At 47.6% G+C, this 12557-nt stretch overlaps 1 protein-coding gene across 2 annotated transcripts in view; it reads right to left on the bottom strand.

The window, feature by feature from the left end:
* The window catches only part of Dgkg (diacylglycerol kinase gamma), a 163257-nt gene that overhangs the window by 82921 nt on the left and 67779 nt on the right, over positions 1-12557 (bottom strand). For both annotated transcript variants that reach the window (XM_035444686.1, XM_035444687.1), the window contains 3 exons: positions 10825-10914; positions 9189-9349; positions 1386-1450 (listed from right to left, as the gene is read on the bottom strand). In XM_035444686.1, coding sequence (XP_035300577.1) covers positions 1386-1450; positions 9189-9349; positions 10825-10914 — 316 coding nt within the window. The remainder of the gene's footprint in view (positions 1-1385; positions 1451-9188; positions 9350-10824; positions 10915-12557) is intronic.

Genomic DNA, 12557 nt, shown 5'->3' with positions numbered 1-12557 from the left:
GGAAATCTGGACTCTCGCTGAGGGTGACAAAGGTTCTCTCTGTCACCTACACTAGCTCCTTTTACCTGAACCTGCTGCACACAAAGGCTCAGGGCACAAGATGAACCCGTGGCTGAGTATTGTCCGTTTCAGCCACAATATCAATGACCACAAGCTTTGGGCATAACACAACTTGGGTTTTGTGCCCGTCATCTTTCCTTCTCATTAATAGATTGGTATTTGACTTTAAAAAGTCATAATAGTTTGTCCCCCTTTCCAGTGTAAATAGTTTAATAAAATAGGTATACCAATTTAGGAATAGTGACTGCTGTGTCCTTGTTCAGGAGTGAAGAAGGCTGAGGGACAGGATAACATTGCTAGTTGGTGACTACGTATTGGGCTGGCAGCACATGTCTGTAGTGAGTTGTGGGCCTAGGGCTGAGTGAGACAGAATACAGCCCTAAAGCTGTTCATCTGCTGTCTGATTGCTGGTCTGATGTTAAGTGTTAAGTCACTGTGTCAAGCCACTCCCTGGTTAAGTTCCCAGGCTGCAGAATGAGGATCAGGGTTTCAAATAACACTGTAACTTCTGCTTTGAGGAGAATTCTGTGGGCTAAATATAAGACCATCCCTCTACGTTCAGAGATCAAGTCCAGATTGCTACCCCACTGTCCCCCACGTGCCTGAGGCTAGGCATGGAGTCCAATGATGATCTTGATGAAATAGTACAACAGAGGACAGAATTGGATAAGGCTTTCCCAAGAAGAGAGAGAAATGAAGAAAAGGAAAGTGGACAACTCCACGGTGATTGTATGCCAGTCACATTTCGATTCTGGTAAATTACATTCGCTTTGCAAGGCAGGTTCGCTTGCAACTGACCTGGTTTTCTCTATTCTTTCATGTTTGAACCCAATCTCCAGGCATGCGGGCTCCCACACGAGGCCACCCGGTGCCCTCCGGGATTACTGACTTGGCAGGGGCCTCGCTGCTGCCCTCTGCTGTCTGGGAGGGAGGCTGGCACCTCCCCGGATCCGAGACCCCAGCAAAGCCCTTCTCTCCCAGGCTCCTGCGGCTGCGGGAAGCTGGGCTTTTGGGGGAAACCTCTGAGTCCCTGGAGAGGTTCCAGGTGGCCAAAGGCAGGCTTCTTGCCACCCATGCGGTCCCCAGACGCCTCCCTCTGCTCAGTTCCTACGGGAGGGGACCGGCAGCCAGACTGCGGCAGGTTTCTGACATTTTTTTTTTTCTTCTTCTTAGAAATGGAAACCCTCCTTCCGGCAACGTGGCAGGAAAGCTAAGTCCGGGGCGACCCAGGCCAAGGACATTTCCGTGGTAGCAGGTGGGAGGCCGCGCTGCTGGCAGTACTGGGCGGGCGGGGTGCCACCGCAGCAGCTCGCATGCTCGCTTACCTGCTGTTGAATTTTTCAGGATGTTTCTCTCTCATCATGTGGAATCTGTGTGCAATGGAAGCATCCTGGAAAGAAAAGAAGGCAGAAGCCTGGTTAGTGGTTGTGGCCATGAGGTATTGTGGGAAGGGACACATATGCGCTCTTGGAATGTCCAAATTCTGGAGACTCCAAGTCACAGTGGCTCAGCACCACGTCCAGCTAATGCCACCACTCAGTCCTCTTAGAGCCTCGCTCAGTTGCCAGAGGGCCCTGTGAATTATCCCTGTATCTCAGGCCCTGCAGATAGTCACAGCGCAGTCTGAGACCCTAGCTCTTTGGACACTGTGGTAAGAGTAGGCTTTAGAGGGAAGGGAAAGCCACTCCCCTTCCAGGACAGTGAGGGACTCTGCTGGGGCACGGTGGTGGCATAAAATAGGGAATATTTTGACTCACAAGAAATTAAAAAAAAAAAGTACATTTCTCATGTTCAATTCACCCATCTTTCCAGCCATGATAGCATCCTTATATAACACAGCCCCTGTCAAAACCCCAAGCTGATGTTGGTAGAAGCCATTATGTATTAACCCTTTGTTGCCTGTGTCACAAGTTTAGCTGATAATAAAATTGTATTACGAGTCTAGCTTCTGCTTATTAAACATTCTGTCCACAGGACTGCTTCCGAAGCCAGCAAGAATCTCCCACCCCTTTCTTATGCTTGAAGTCCTCCTCCCTCTGGATTTGACTACACTATTGGCCTCCTGTACCTCAGAACTCACGGTGGGGCTCCTACAACACCAGATGTCTCCTCCTGAGTTTGGAACCTCTTAGCCATGAGGTTCTGCATCTCACACTCTCATCACAGCCACTCTAATTACTCATGCTTGTGACTAGTGTTTAGATGCTGGGGGCTCTGTGGTCTATAGTCCAGAGCAGTACCCAAAACTGGGCTCAATTCTCGTTCAAGCTTAGCCTTCCATGCTTCTTACTGAGCCCATTTTCCAGCAGAAGAGTGTGTACTGTCCCCATCTAACACTGTGGGGGCAGAGACTGAATGCTGGAGATAAATTGGCTGATTGGGTTGGAGAAGCACAGCCCAGAAACAGTGAGCTGATTTGGATTTTGCTCGGGAGTAATGGCGAAACACAGAAATCTCTGGGCATGGTGGTACATGGCTGTGGTCTGAGCATACGGGGGAGACTGAGGCAGGAGGATCAAGGCCAGCCTGGACTACAAGATGGGATTGGTCTGTATCTTAGCAAACCAGACCAAACAACCAACCAAAACACAATAAATAACCGAAATACATCTGCTATACTCTGTGTCACATTTTAAGCTAATGTATATTCTCCCTCCCTCCCTTCCTCCTGAGACAGGTTCTTACCATGTGATTCTGACTGGCCTGTAACTTACTAACGTAGACCCTGTTGGGCTCAAGCTCAGAGAGATCCCCCTGCCTCTGTCTCCCTTGCAATGGGACTAAAGGTTTACGACATCGTACTGGGTATATCCTGTTGCTTGATAAGGAAACTACAACAGAGTTGTTTTTAGTGCTGACTTTTACCTTGTTTTTAGCATCAAGAGAGACAAGTGCAGTTCACAGAAGAAGCTTTTGGGGTGCATACTATGTGTGATGAAATTTTCTCTAAGGGCAAGGGTAACCCCAGCCAGCAGCCACGGTGTGAAATCTGGGAGGGCACGTCTAGGTTTACTTCGTGGTTGGTAAACATTCCTCAGGAGTTTAATGGTTAAATTTTTGCTACAGATTTAGTCTGGTAGTTTTCAGACTCATCAAGAGCTGAAGGTCTGGATAGAGTCACCTTTGTGGACACACGTGGGAGGTGTCAACACTCAGGGAGGCCCCTCCCTCCCACCCTGGTCCTACATGGCCTACTCAGCTTTTCTGGGCAGCTCTTCCTAGTCCAGACCATGACCACCTTCCTGTCTGCCTTTCAGCAAGTTTCCAGGAACACTCCCGATAAGATACATGTGACATTTGTCACATGATTTTCTAGGATTCCAGAAATCGTTCCATCTGTGTTCCTTTGAAGGACCAATATTCTCCTGTCAGAAACAAAACAAAATATGTCCCCCCAACAAAAAGCAAAAAACAAAAACAAACAAACAAAAAACCAAAAAACAAAAAACAAAACAAAAAAACCCAAAGCAAACTTCCATATATTGTGTGGCATGATTTGTACACCACTGCCATAACCCCCTGTATAGCTGGGATGAGCTCCTGGTTTTAATTCCCAGAGTATTGCAGACACCTTTTTCTCTGTTCCTATTACTCCAACGAGTCTTTCTTTGCTCCACCAGCTCCCAAATGACAGAAACTTCTTATTGATCATGAAAGCTCAGCCTATAGCTTAGGCTTGTCCCTAATTAGCTCTTATAACTTAAATTAACCCATTTCTATTAATCTACATTTCACCATGTGGCTCTCTATCTTTCTTTCATTCTGTATGTCCCACTGCCTCCTGTGTCTTCCTGGCATCTTTCCCCGAACCTCCATTATCTCCTCCTATGTCCTCTCCCTGACTGGAAGGCCCACCTAAACCTCCTGCCTAGATATTGGCCGTTCAGCTCTTGATTAAGCCAATCACAGCAATATATCTTCACACCATATACGAGTACCCCCACAACACACCACCCTTGGTTTTTCCATTACTAAGTTTTGTGTGGCTTCTTATTCCAAAGGCCAGCACTTACAATACCGTTAGCTCAGCGTGTCACTCCTAATCTGACAGTGTAATCTCTTGACAAATACATGAAACAGCAAGAGGGAGCTAAGCCGTCTTCTAAAAGGCAGTGCAAAGACTGACCATGTTTGTCTCCCGGGGATAGAGAGAATCGAGACTTGCTTTTACTCCGAGAGACTCAGGGCTGAGCACTGACCGAAGCATATTTATTTTAATGGTTCAGAAACTTTCTTGATGATGATCACAGCATTCTAGAGAGAGTGACAGGAATGGGAGGCCAGTGGGAAGCAATGGTATTTCTGATAGTCTCCGGTTGGTGTGTGTTCTGTGTGGCGTGGGCTGAAGATAATGAAGTATGGACAAGGGCTGCTCCTTCTGAAGCTAAAACCTCAAACACATGGTTGGATGAAGGGTTTTGGCTCTCTCTCAAACATAAATTGCTATCATTTGATCTCGGAAATACTGGAATGTCTAGGCCAGGTGCTGTTCAATAGAAATATAGCATGTTTGTAACTTAGAAGTTTCTAGAAGCCACATAAAAAGTAAAGAGAAACAGATTAAATTAATTTATGAATGTTTTAATTAATCCAACATGCCCCAAGCTTTATAATTTCTATATATAAAATTATTGCTGTATTTAATTTTTCATATCTCATTTTTTAAATATGATGTGTTTTTTGACATTTATACACATCTTAAATTAGGCAAGGCATTTCAGGCACACAGTAGGCATGTGTGGCTTGGCTTCGCTTGCCATCCTGGACAGTGCAGGGCTAAGTCAAACTGGCAACTTCTGGAGACAGAAACAGGAAAGAGACCACAGGGTGGATTATTTGAAAATTGGATTGTTTTTAAAATTTATGGCAGATGGGGGGGATGTGTGGAAAAGATGTGGCTTATTTAAGTCCTTTCCCAATGAGTCCCGAAAGGGACAGATTAGAATGCAGCACTGACAAAATCCAAGCTTGCAGGCATCTGTCTTGTTGACATCCTCTCTGGTGGGTGGGAGGCTTGTCACTGTGAGACCCAAGGCAGTTGAACACTACAACCAATCTATAAGGTGGAAAATGGCGTGTGGGCCTGTGGCCCTCTGGCATCCAGAATAGATTTCATGGAGTCAAGGGATTAGCTGCTCACCACTTGGTTACGTCTCATTGAAAGCAGAGCCTGTGAGGAGTTCCGAGTTGCACAAGCTCCAGGAATTTATTTCATAGTCCCTAACTTCCTGTCACCGATACCTGGCTATCCTGACCTTTCAGCTAATCCAAAAATAGAGAGTGGGAAGGAAGACGCCAAAGAAGTGAGAGGAAGTGATGTCCTGAATGACTGTGTTTGAAACCTCTTCCCAGGGGATGTCTGCAGACAGAAAGATGATAAAAACAAATAGCTGAATCTTCACTGATTCGGGCTTGTGCGTGGGTATATGACAGCGCTGAGCCCCAGTGACTCCCAGGGCAGGCCGGGAGAGTCTGTCTCACTCAACCCTCTACCTAGTAAATGAGTTCTGTTTGTACCCAGGGGCACTGCGGCGTGGCACAACCATCATCTTTGTAGTTAGTAGCAAGACAGCAGCCATTGCAAGTCAGTAGACATTGCAAGTCCTTCCGAGAGGCAAAGACATTGCAGATGTCTCCTAGCCAGGAGAGTCTGACTATATTTAAGTATCATAGGAGGTAGAACCTGCTTGGTTTACATACCTATTTCTCCCACAAAGTTTGGGAAGTCAAATAGGAAGCAAGACTTTCTGCAAATGTCAGCCCCAGGCTCTGCCAGGGTTGCGTGCTGGGTACTTGTTTTCTCAGGATTTTCACCTTCCAGCTTTTAAAGAGCGAGAACACACACCCTGCAAACATTCTCTATAGAGAAAGCTAAGGGCACGCCAGTGAGATAGAAAGTCCCATCTCCTTGCTTATCTACAATATGACAATAAATATGCACAAACGAAAGGTATATGAGAAGAACTATGAAAGATATCCTTGGAATATTGCAGGTCAGCCCAGGGCAGGTGGGTAAACATGTGGGCTGCTGAGGGTGACTTTTTTTTTTTTTTGTGCTTTCTTGGAGGACCATTAACCTCTTTCCTTCCTACCTACTTCTCTCTTTGGCTCCCTCGCTTCTTCACGATTTCCTCCCCTTTCCTCTCTATGACTGACCTTGCTCCTGAAAGAATGCATTAAAACCACGATTCCTGCCTCTTACATTTTCGGCCAGGGTATCTAGTTGAGGAATGACCTCTACAGACAGGACAACTGTGTAGAGACAGACAGGCACTGGGGACTGTGTTCCTTCCAGCCAGAGCTGTGTTAAGAAAGGGAAGGTGTGTTGAAGTTCTGAAGGTAGCCATGTTTGTAGCCTGCCAACTGGAAGCTCCTGGGCAGCCTAGCCCACCCCGCTGCTCAGCAATCAGTTCTGGCTGGCTGCTTTTATGGTTCCTCATGTCCCTGTCTTTCATTACTTCAATTCTAATGTCTCTGAACGAGATCCACTTCCTTTCTGCATCCTGCTCTGTGCTGTCTCCCCTCTCTGAAGCCTTGGTCAGGATCATCGACATCAGAATGCTGCCAGGGGCTCATGAAAAATGCAGAATCACAGATCTTGCTGAGAGCCACGGAGTCAAATTACAAGTCAGAATCTGGTGCAGGGTGGAATTTCCCTTTAGAAAAGGGGTGCGACAGCGCCATCTCCCTCACTCCCTTTGCTTGGAACTGTGTAAAGAAGGAGGGGGCTGTGCGGAGGCCACTGCTAAGGTGGCTCAAGAGCACGGTATGCTGGTCTCCAGCTTCACTACACACAGGCTTGGACTCACACAAATGCAGCAGCTGCATCCTGCAATAGGATAATGGGGCTGGGTGCACCACAGGCACTCAATAAACACCAGCAAGTTACATGATGGTCATGGCAAGGAAAACATGTGAGGTTTGGGAAAGTTGATGGTGGGATGCCCATACTCTGGGAGCCTGGCAGAGGCAAGAGCACCTAACTGTCTGGAGAAGAAGATATCTGGGCAGAGAAGGAACCTGAGTATAAGAAAGGTGTGTGTGTGTGTGTGTGTGTGTGTGTGTGTGCGTGCGTGCGTGCGTGCGTGCGTGCGTGCGTGCGTGCGTGCGTGCGTGCGTGCGTGCGTGTGTGTGTGTGTGTGTGTGTCTGCACCTTCCCTGAAGGTGGCCCTAAAAGAGGGCCTGGGAAAGTGTCCCTCTACCAGAAGTGGGGAGTCTGGGGTGAAGGAGAGGCATAGGGTTGTTAGGACCCAGAACGTTAGCATACCATCTCCACACTCACAGTGTCTTACCCTGGACCCCACAATGGCTTGCCTGCTTCAGTCATAGCAGAGTGCTGGAGCAGGGAGTGAGAAGGTGGCGGCAAATCCCTTCATTCCTGTTTCTTCACTCAGAAAATGGAGGAAACCGTGTTCCCCCATGCATCAGAAGAATAAAAACAAACAACAAAGAATAAAGGCTACAAATGTGGTCACTCTTCGATCCTTTTGAAAATTTAAGCTGTGTTTATTTTCAGTCCCTTTCTCTCCCATTGTTTTAGCCTTACTAAAAAGCAAAACTTCTTCCTCAAACTTGATATCCCTTTGAGTTACCTACTAGGCCCCATCTCCATCACCACCCCCAACCTCCACCCCTTTACCACCAACACTCTCAAAAGAGGACAAGGAAAAGGAGCATAGGTATTCCTCAGCCTGGTGCTAGAGGATGGCCTGGAGGGCCTCATGTGCACATGGCATTGGCCAAAACAATCCCAAAGATGGGGAGGCACCAAGGAAGGATGCTCAGACGGTACACTGACTGGAGATGAGGGGGATGCTGGCGAGGGTGCATTAAGAGAGTGTATCCTTGGTCTACCTCTTCCAGAGCCCTAAGCCTTTCTATAAAATAGGAATGATCTTAAGGAGTGCTATGAGACTGAAATGCACAAGCCTCCCACAGTAGAGAGCACACAGCAGGTGCTCAGTAAAGTGGTGTCTTCTGTGACCCCATGTCAAGTTAGCTCAGTTTAAGAATACTCCAACGGGGGTAGGGGGACCAGAGAGATGGAGGCTCAGTGGTCAACAGCACTGGCTGCCATTCCAAAGAACTTGGCTTCAACCCTTAGCACCTACATGGTGGTTCACACCCATCTGTAACTAGTTCCAGAGCTTCTGGTGCCCTCTTCTGCCCTCTGTGGGTACCTGTTGTACTTGGCACAGACATACATGTAGACAAGTACCCATATACATACATGTAAAAAAGTACACTCATCATACTGTCCCCAACAACCTACGAAGCAGTGCCTAGTCTGAGCTAGGAACTGACTTCAGTATGACAAACTGAGTTATACTAGCTGGGCTGGGTGTCTGTCTGTCCGTCCCTCTCTCTCTCTCTCTCTCTCTCTCTCTCTCTCTCTCTCTCTCTCTCTCTGTGTGTGTGTGTGTGTATGTGCACGCGCGCACGTGTGTGGGCTTGCGCAAGTGCTCGAGGATAAGTGTGTGTACACATGTGTGCATATGTGTGTGTGAGTGTGTGTACTTGTGCATGCAAGCATGCACTTGAATATGGGAAGAAGGGTGATTCAGGCACATTAAAGCCATTTCTTCAATCTAATGCATGAAGCACACTGATGGGCTATGATAAGGGCTGTAGAAGCACCAAGGAGGAACAGTGACCTCAGCCTGAGGGTCAGCAGGAGGAGAACCCTCCTGGAGTATATGAAGCACTTGGAGTGTGTGTGGCAGGGCTGGGAGGAGGTGTGTGAGCAGGAGGGAAGGAGTCTTGAGTGTTGCCTGCCAAGCCTGGTGGAAGCATGTGGTCATTCCCCAGGACCTGACACTCAGATCCTCACACTCACACGAGGGGTTCTTCCTGACCTCATTTCTTGGCATTTGTTTCCTTTAATTGTTTCATATATTTGAAGAAAAACCCCTGTGTTTTTCTTCTGTTAGTTAAAGGTATAGGGTAAGAATGTCTAATTTCTTCTACAGTCAAGGGGTAGAATGGCTATGTGATCAGGGTGGCCACAACCAGGTCAGATTTGAGGATGCTCAGACCCAAGTTAGGGCTAGGGGCAAACGGAACAGGCAAGGAGTAGGGTCAATGAACACTTTTTGGTCATGCAGAAAAGCAATCGGCGACCAACTTACCACACCAATGGAGAAGTAGTTGTTCATGATGTTGTAAGGGACCTGGTCTCCATTCTCCACCTCTTCTCTGGGAATGACTTCTAGATACCAACGGTCCAGCATCACCAAGGGGCTCTGTTCAATTTCCTTTAGGATTTTCGTCAAGCTGCCCCCTTCGTAACCTGCGGACAAGAGCATGGTGTGTGTCACCAGGGCAGAAAGGTGAAGTTGTTGCTTATTCAGAGCAAGTAACTCTTTAGGCATTTGTGGCGAGAGGACTTCTGGGTGTCTTTGGGCTGGAGACACTTGTGTTCTCTGAGCCAGGGAGAAGGAGAGGACAGTGGGGAGTAATTAGCAAGAGTTTGGGGAAGAGTGGGGAAGCCTGAAAGCTAGGAGTGCAATAGGTGTTGGCTGGAGGCAGGGATGCTCTGGAGCTGAAGCAAGCCCTAGAGAATGGGTAAACTGATGTCATTTGCAGGAAATGGATAGATCTAAGAATTATCATGAGCGAAATAAGCTAGACTTAGGTATTCCGTTTTCTTTCATATGTGGAATTGAGATTAAACACATGTTTACATATATCTCAATATCTATCATCCATCCATCTCCCCATCTATCATCTGTCTGTCTGTCTATCTATCTATCTATCTGTCTATCGTCCATCCATCGTCTATCCACTCACCCACCCACCTGACATGGAAGCAGAAGGTGGATTATTGGAAGAAGAAGGGGGTAATAGGATGTAGAGCAGGAGAAGGTATAGGTTGTATATATTAAAGAACAGGATAAACGTGTATGAGAAAGACTTAACAAAACTTACTCTTTTATACAGTAAATACACCACTAATTGGAAAGGAAAAGGAAGGAGAGAAGGAAAGGGGGAGGGGAAGACTGGTTATTGGTTAGCTGCAGGCCTGGGAAGTTGTGTGTAGAAGGTGGACAGTGTGGTGGTAAGCATATTGCTAAGATGACTCTTGGGTCTGACAGCTGCCTTTTTCTCCACATGAGAACACGGGTACTGGCTGTCCTGGCCTGGTCTGGTGTTGCTCCCTTAATTGATCAACCACCGGTAGTCATTGGTCTTCTGCCTGCTGGCTTCCCCCAGCAGAGCTGGGCTCTGTGCTCTGCCGCAAACCCAGCTCCATTAGCTGTTTTGTTGGCAAAGTCCTTGACCATTGCTCTAAAAGCCATCACCACTCTTTGTGTTCTACTTCATCATGAAAGCCCATAGCCCCAGGAGCCTGATAATCCAGATGTGCCCGGTGTCTCATGAGTAATTGGTGATGTGGTATTTTAGTCTGCATTCTGAATCCATGGATGGGGACAAGCACTCGGGAGGGGCTGGAGGAGATTTGTCTTTATTCTATAATTGACCATGTCCATGACCTCCATTGACCATGGAGGAGGCTGGCTCTAAGCTGATGGCTTCAGGACTATGGTCAACGTGAAGAACCTATGCAGGATGCTGGAACCTAGAGGGGGGCCTCCTGTTCCACACTCAGCACAGAATGGCAGGATCATGGGTCAGAGATGACTGTTGTTGACTATCCTCCTGTGGAAAGTGACCTATTAAAGGTAAGTCTGCCTAGCTCTGCACAGCATCCCCCAAATCCCAAATGCTTGACTCCAGTGTGACATCAGAAGCATGCAGACTCACCTCCTCCCCAGCGGAGACATCGAGCAAGGTCATTCCCTGTTCCAAGAGGCAGGACAGCCACTGGTGGGTGCTTTGTGAAGTTGGCCTTGTCTGCAACCCACATGAAGGACAGACATGCCATGTGGTTACAGATGGCTGCATTAGCTTGTAATCCCCACCTGTTGCTTGCCTCCCCTACCCCCACGGCAATCACAGAATCCTTCCTACAAAGGAGACCACACCACTTGCTGAGGCCATCCACAGCATTTGCAATGTGTTAGCTGCTATGAGTTTGCTGAAGTTGTCAATCAATTCTTCATATTGAGCTAAATCTGTCTCCCCATAATTTGTACCTATTTATCCTAAACATGTCTCAATTCTGTTCATCAAGCACATGGCGCAAAAACATTGGCTCATGAGATTTTAATACTTAATGATGACCAACATTTGTTCCTGTTTATTTCCCACAGCAACCTAGCAAAGATGGAGGCTTATGAAGGAAAAGTGATTCCAGAGCCTGGATCCAAACTCAGCTCTCTGGTTTCAAGCCCACCCTTCCTTCAGGGGCTAAGCAGGGCATAGTATACCTGGCAGTAGGGAATGGTGGGGGTCTTTGGAAAACTGACAAAGCTCATTGAAAGCACTCTCTCTCTCTCTCTCTCTCTCTCTCTCTCTGTGTGTGTGTGTGTGTGTGTGTATGTGTGTTGGTTTTTTGAGACAGGGTTTCTCTGTATTGTTTTGGAGCCTGTCCTGGAACTCGTTCTGTAGACCATGTTAGCATTGAACTCACAGAGATCTGCCTGCCTCTGCCTGCTGAGTGCTGGGATTAAAGGTGTGCGCCACCAATGCCTGGAAGCCATTTATATTTTAAAGCTTAAGAAACAGCACTGCGCTAAAGTAGGAAAGCCTCCAGGTGTTACCTGACACCCACATACCAGTTTATTATCTCATGACTCCTGAGCTTTCCAGAATACAGATCCACAGTCTTTTTTCCTTCATGGTTGTGCAGGAGCGTGACCAGAACAGTCAGGGAAAAAATCACAGTCAACTGTGCTTTTGTCTGCTGTAGTCTTCAGCATGTTGCCAGGGCAGGGAAGGTTGGAGGGGGAGATACAGGTACCCATTGGGTTTTGAGGGACATGTGCACAGACCCTGCCCTATAAGGTGCTCAGGATATTAGCCATGAGTGGGGTTTAGAGAGGGCTGCAGGGATCAGTGTGGGAAGCTCAAACCCCGGCTTCCCTGGCAGAGGAGTTCAGAGGCACTACCAGTAGCCTGACCTGTGTTGAAAGTGGCTGGTCTCAGGGCTGAGATTACCACTGACGGGCTGAGGTGGAAAATGGAGTGATGTAATGAAAGCTCTGAGTGTTCTTGACATGTGACTGGAGTCTCCCTGTGTTCATCTGGAGGGCACTGTTTCTTTATGCCTGTCTCTTTTCCTGTGGTTGCCACCTTGACAGGTATAGCCATCCTTACAGCACTGAGCCCAGTGTCATCCTAATGTTCCCTTTTTCCTCAACCCATTCACCCGCACAGCACTTCCTATGAGCTGTCGCTGCAGCAGATTTCCCAGCAACCCCTTCTCCATCCCCATGGAGACACTGGGCCGATTTCTCCACACTGTTCTGTTCCACAACTTCCTTTTCTCTCTCTGCCTCCAGGTCCACCCTCCTAGTGTGTTTGTTCTCTGCATTCTGCCCTGGAGGGCAATCTCCACATTAGTGCCCTGCTTTACCTGCTTTCTCAGCATGCCT

The sequence above is a fragment of the Cricetulus griseus genome, chromosome 4 (genome assembly GCF_003668045.3).
Source record: "Cricetulus griseus strain 17A/GY chromosome 4, alternate assembly CriGri-PICRH-1.0, whole genome shotgun sequence".
Taxonomy (NCBI): Eukaryota; Metazoa; Chordata; class Mammalia; order Rodentia; family Cricetidae; genus Cricetulus; species Cricetulus griseus.
This window is presented reverse-complemented; position numbering and strand designations above follow the sequence as displayed.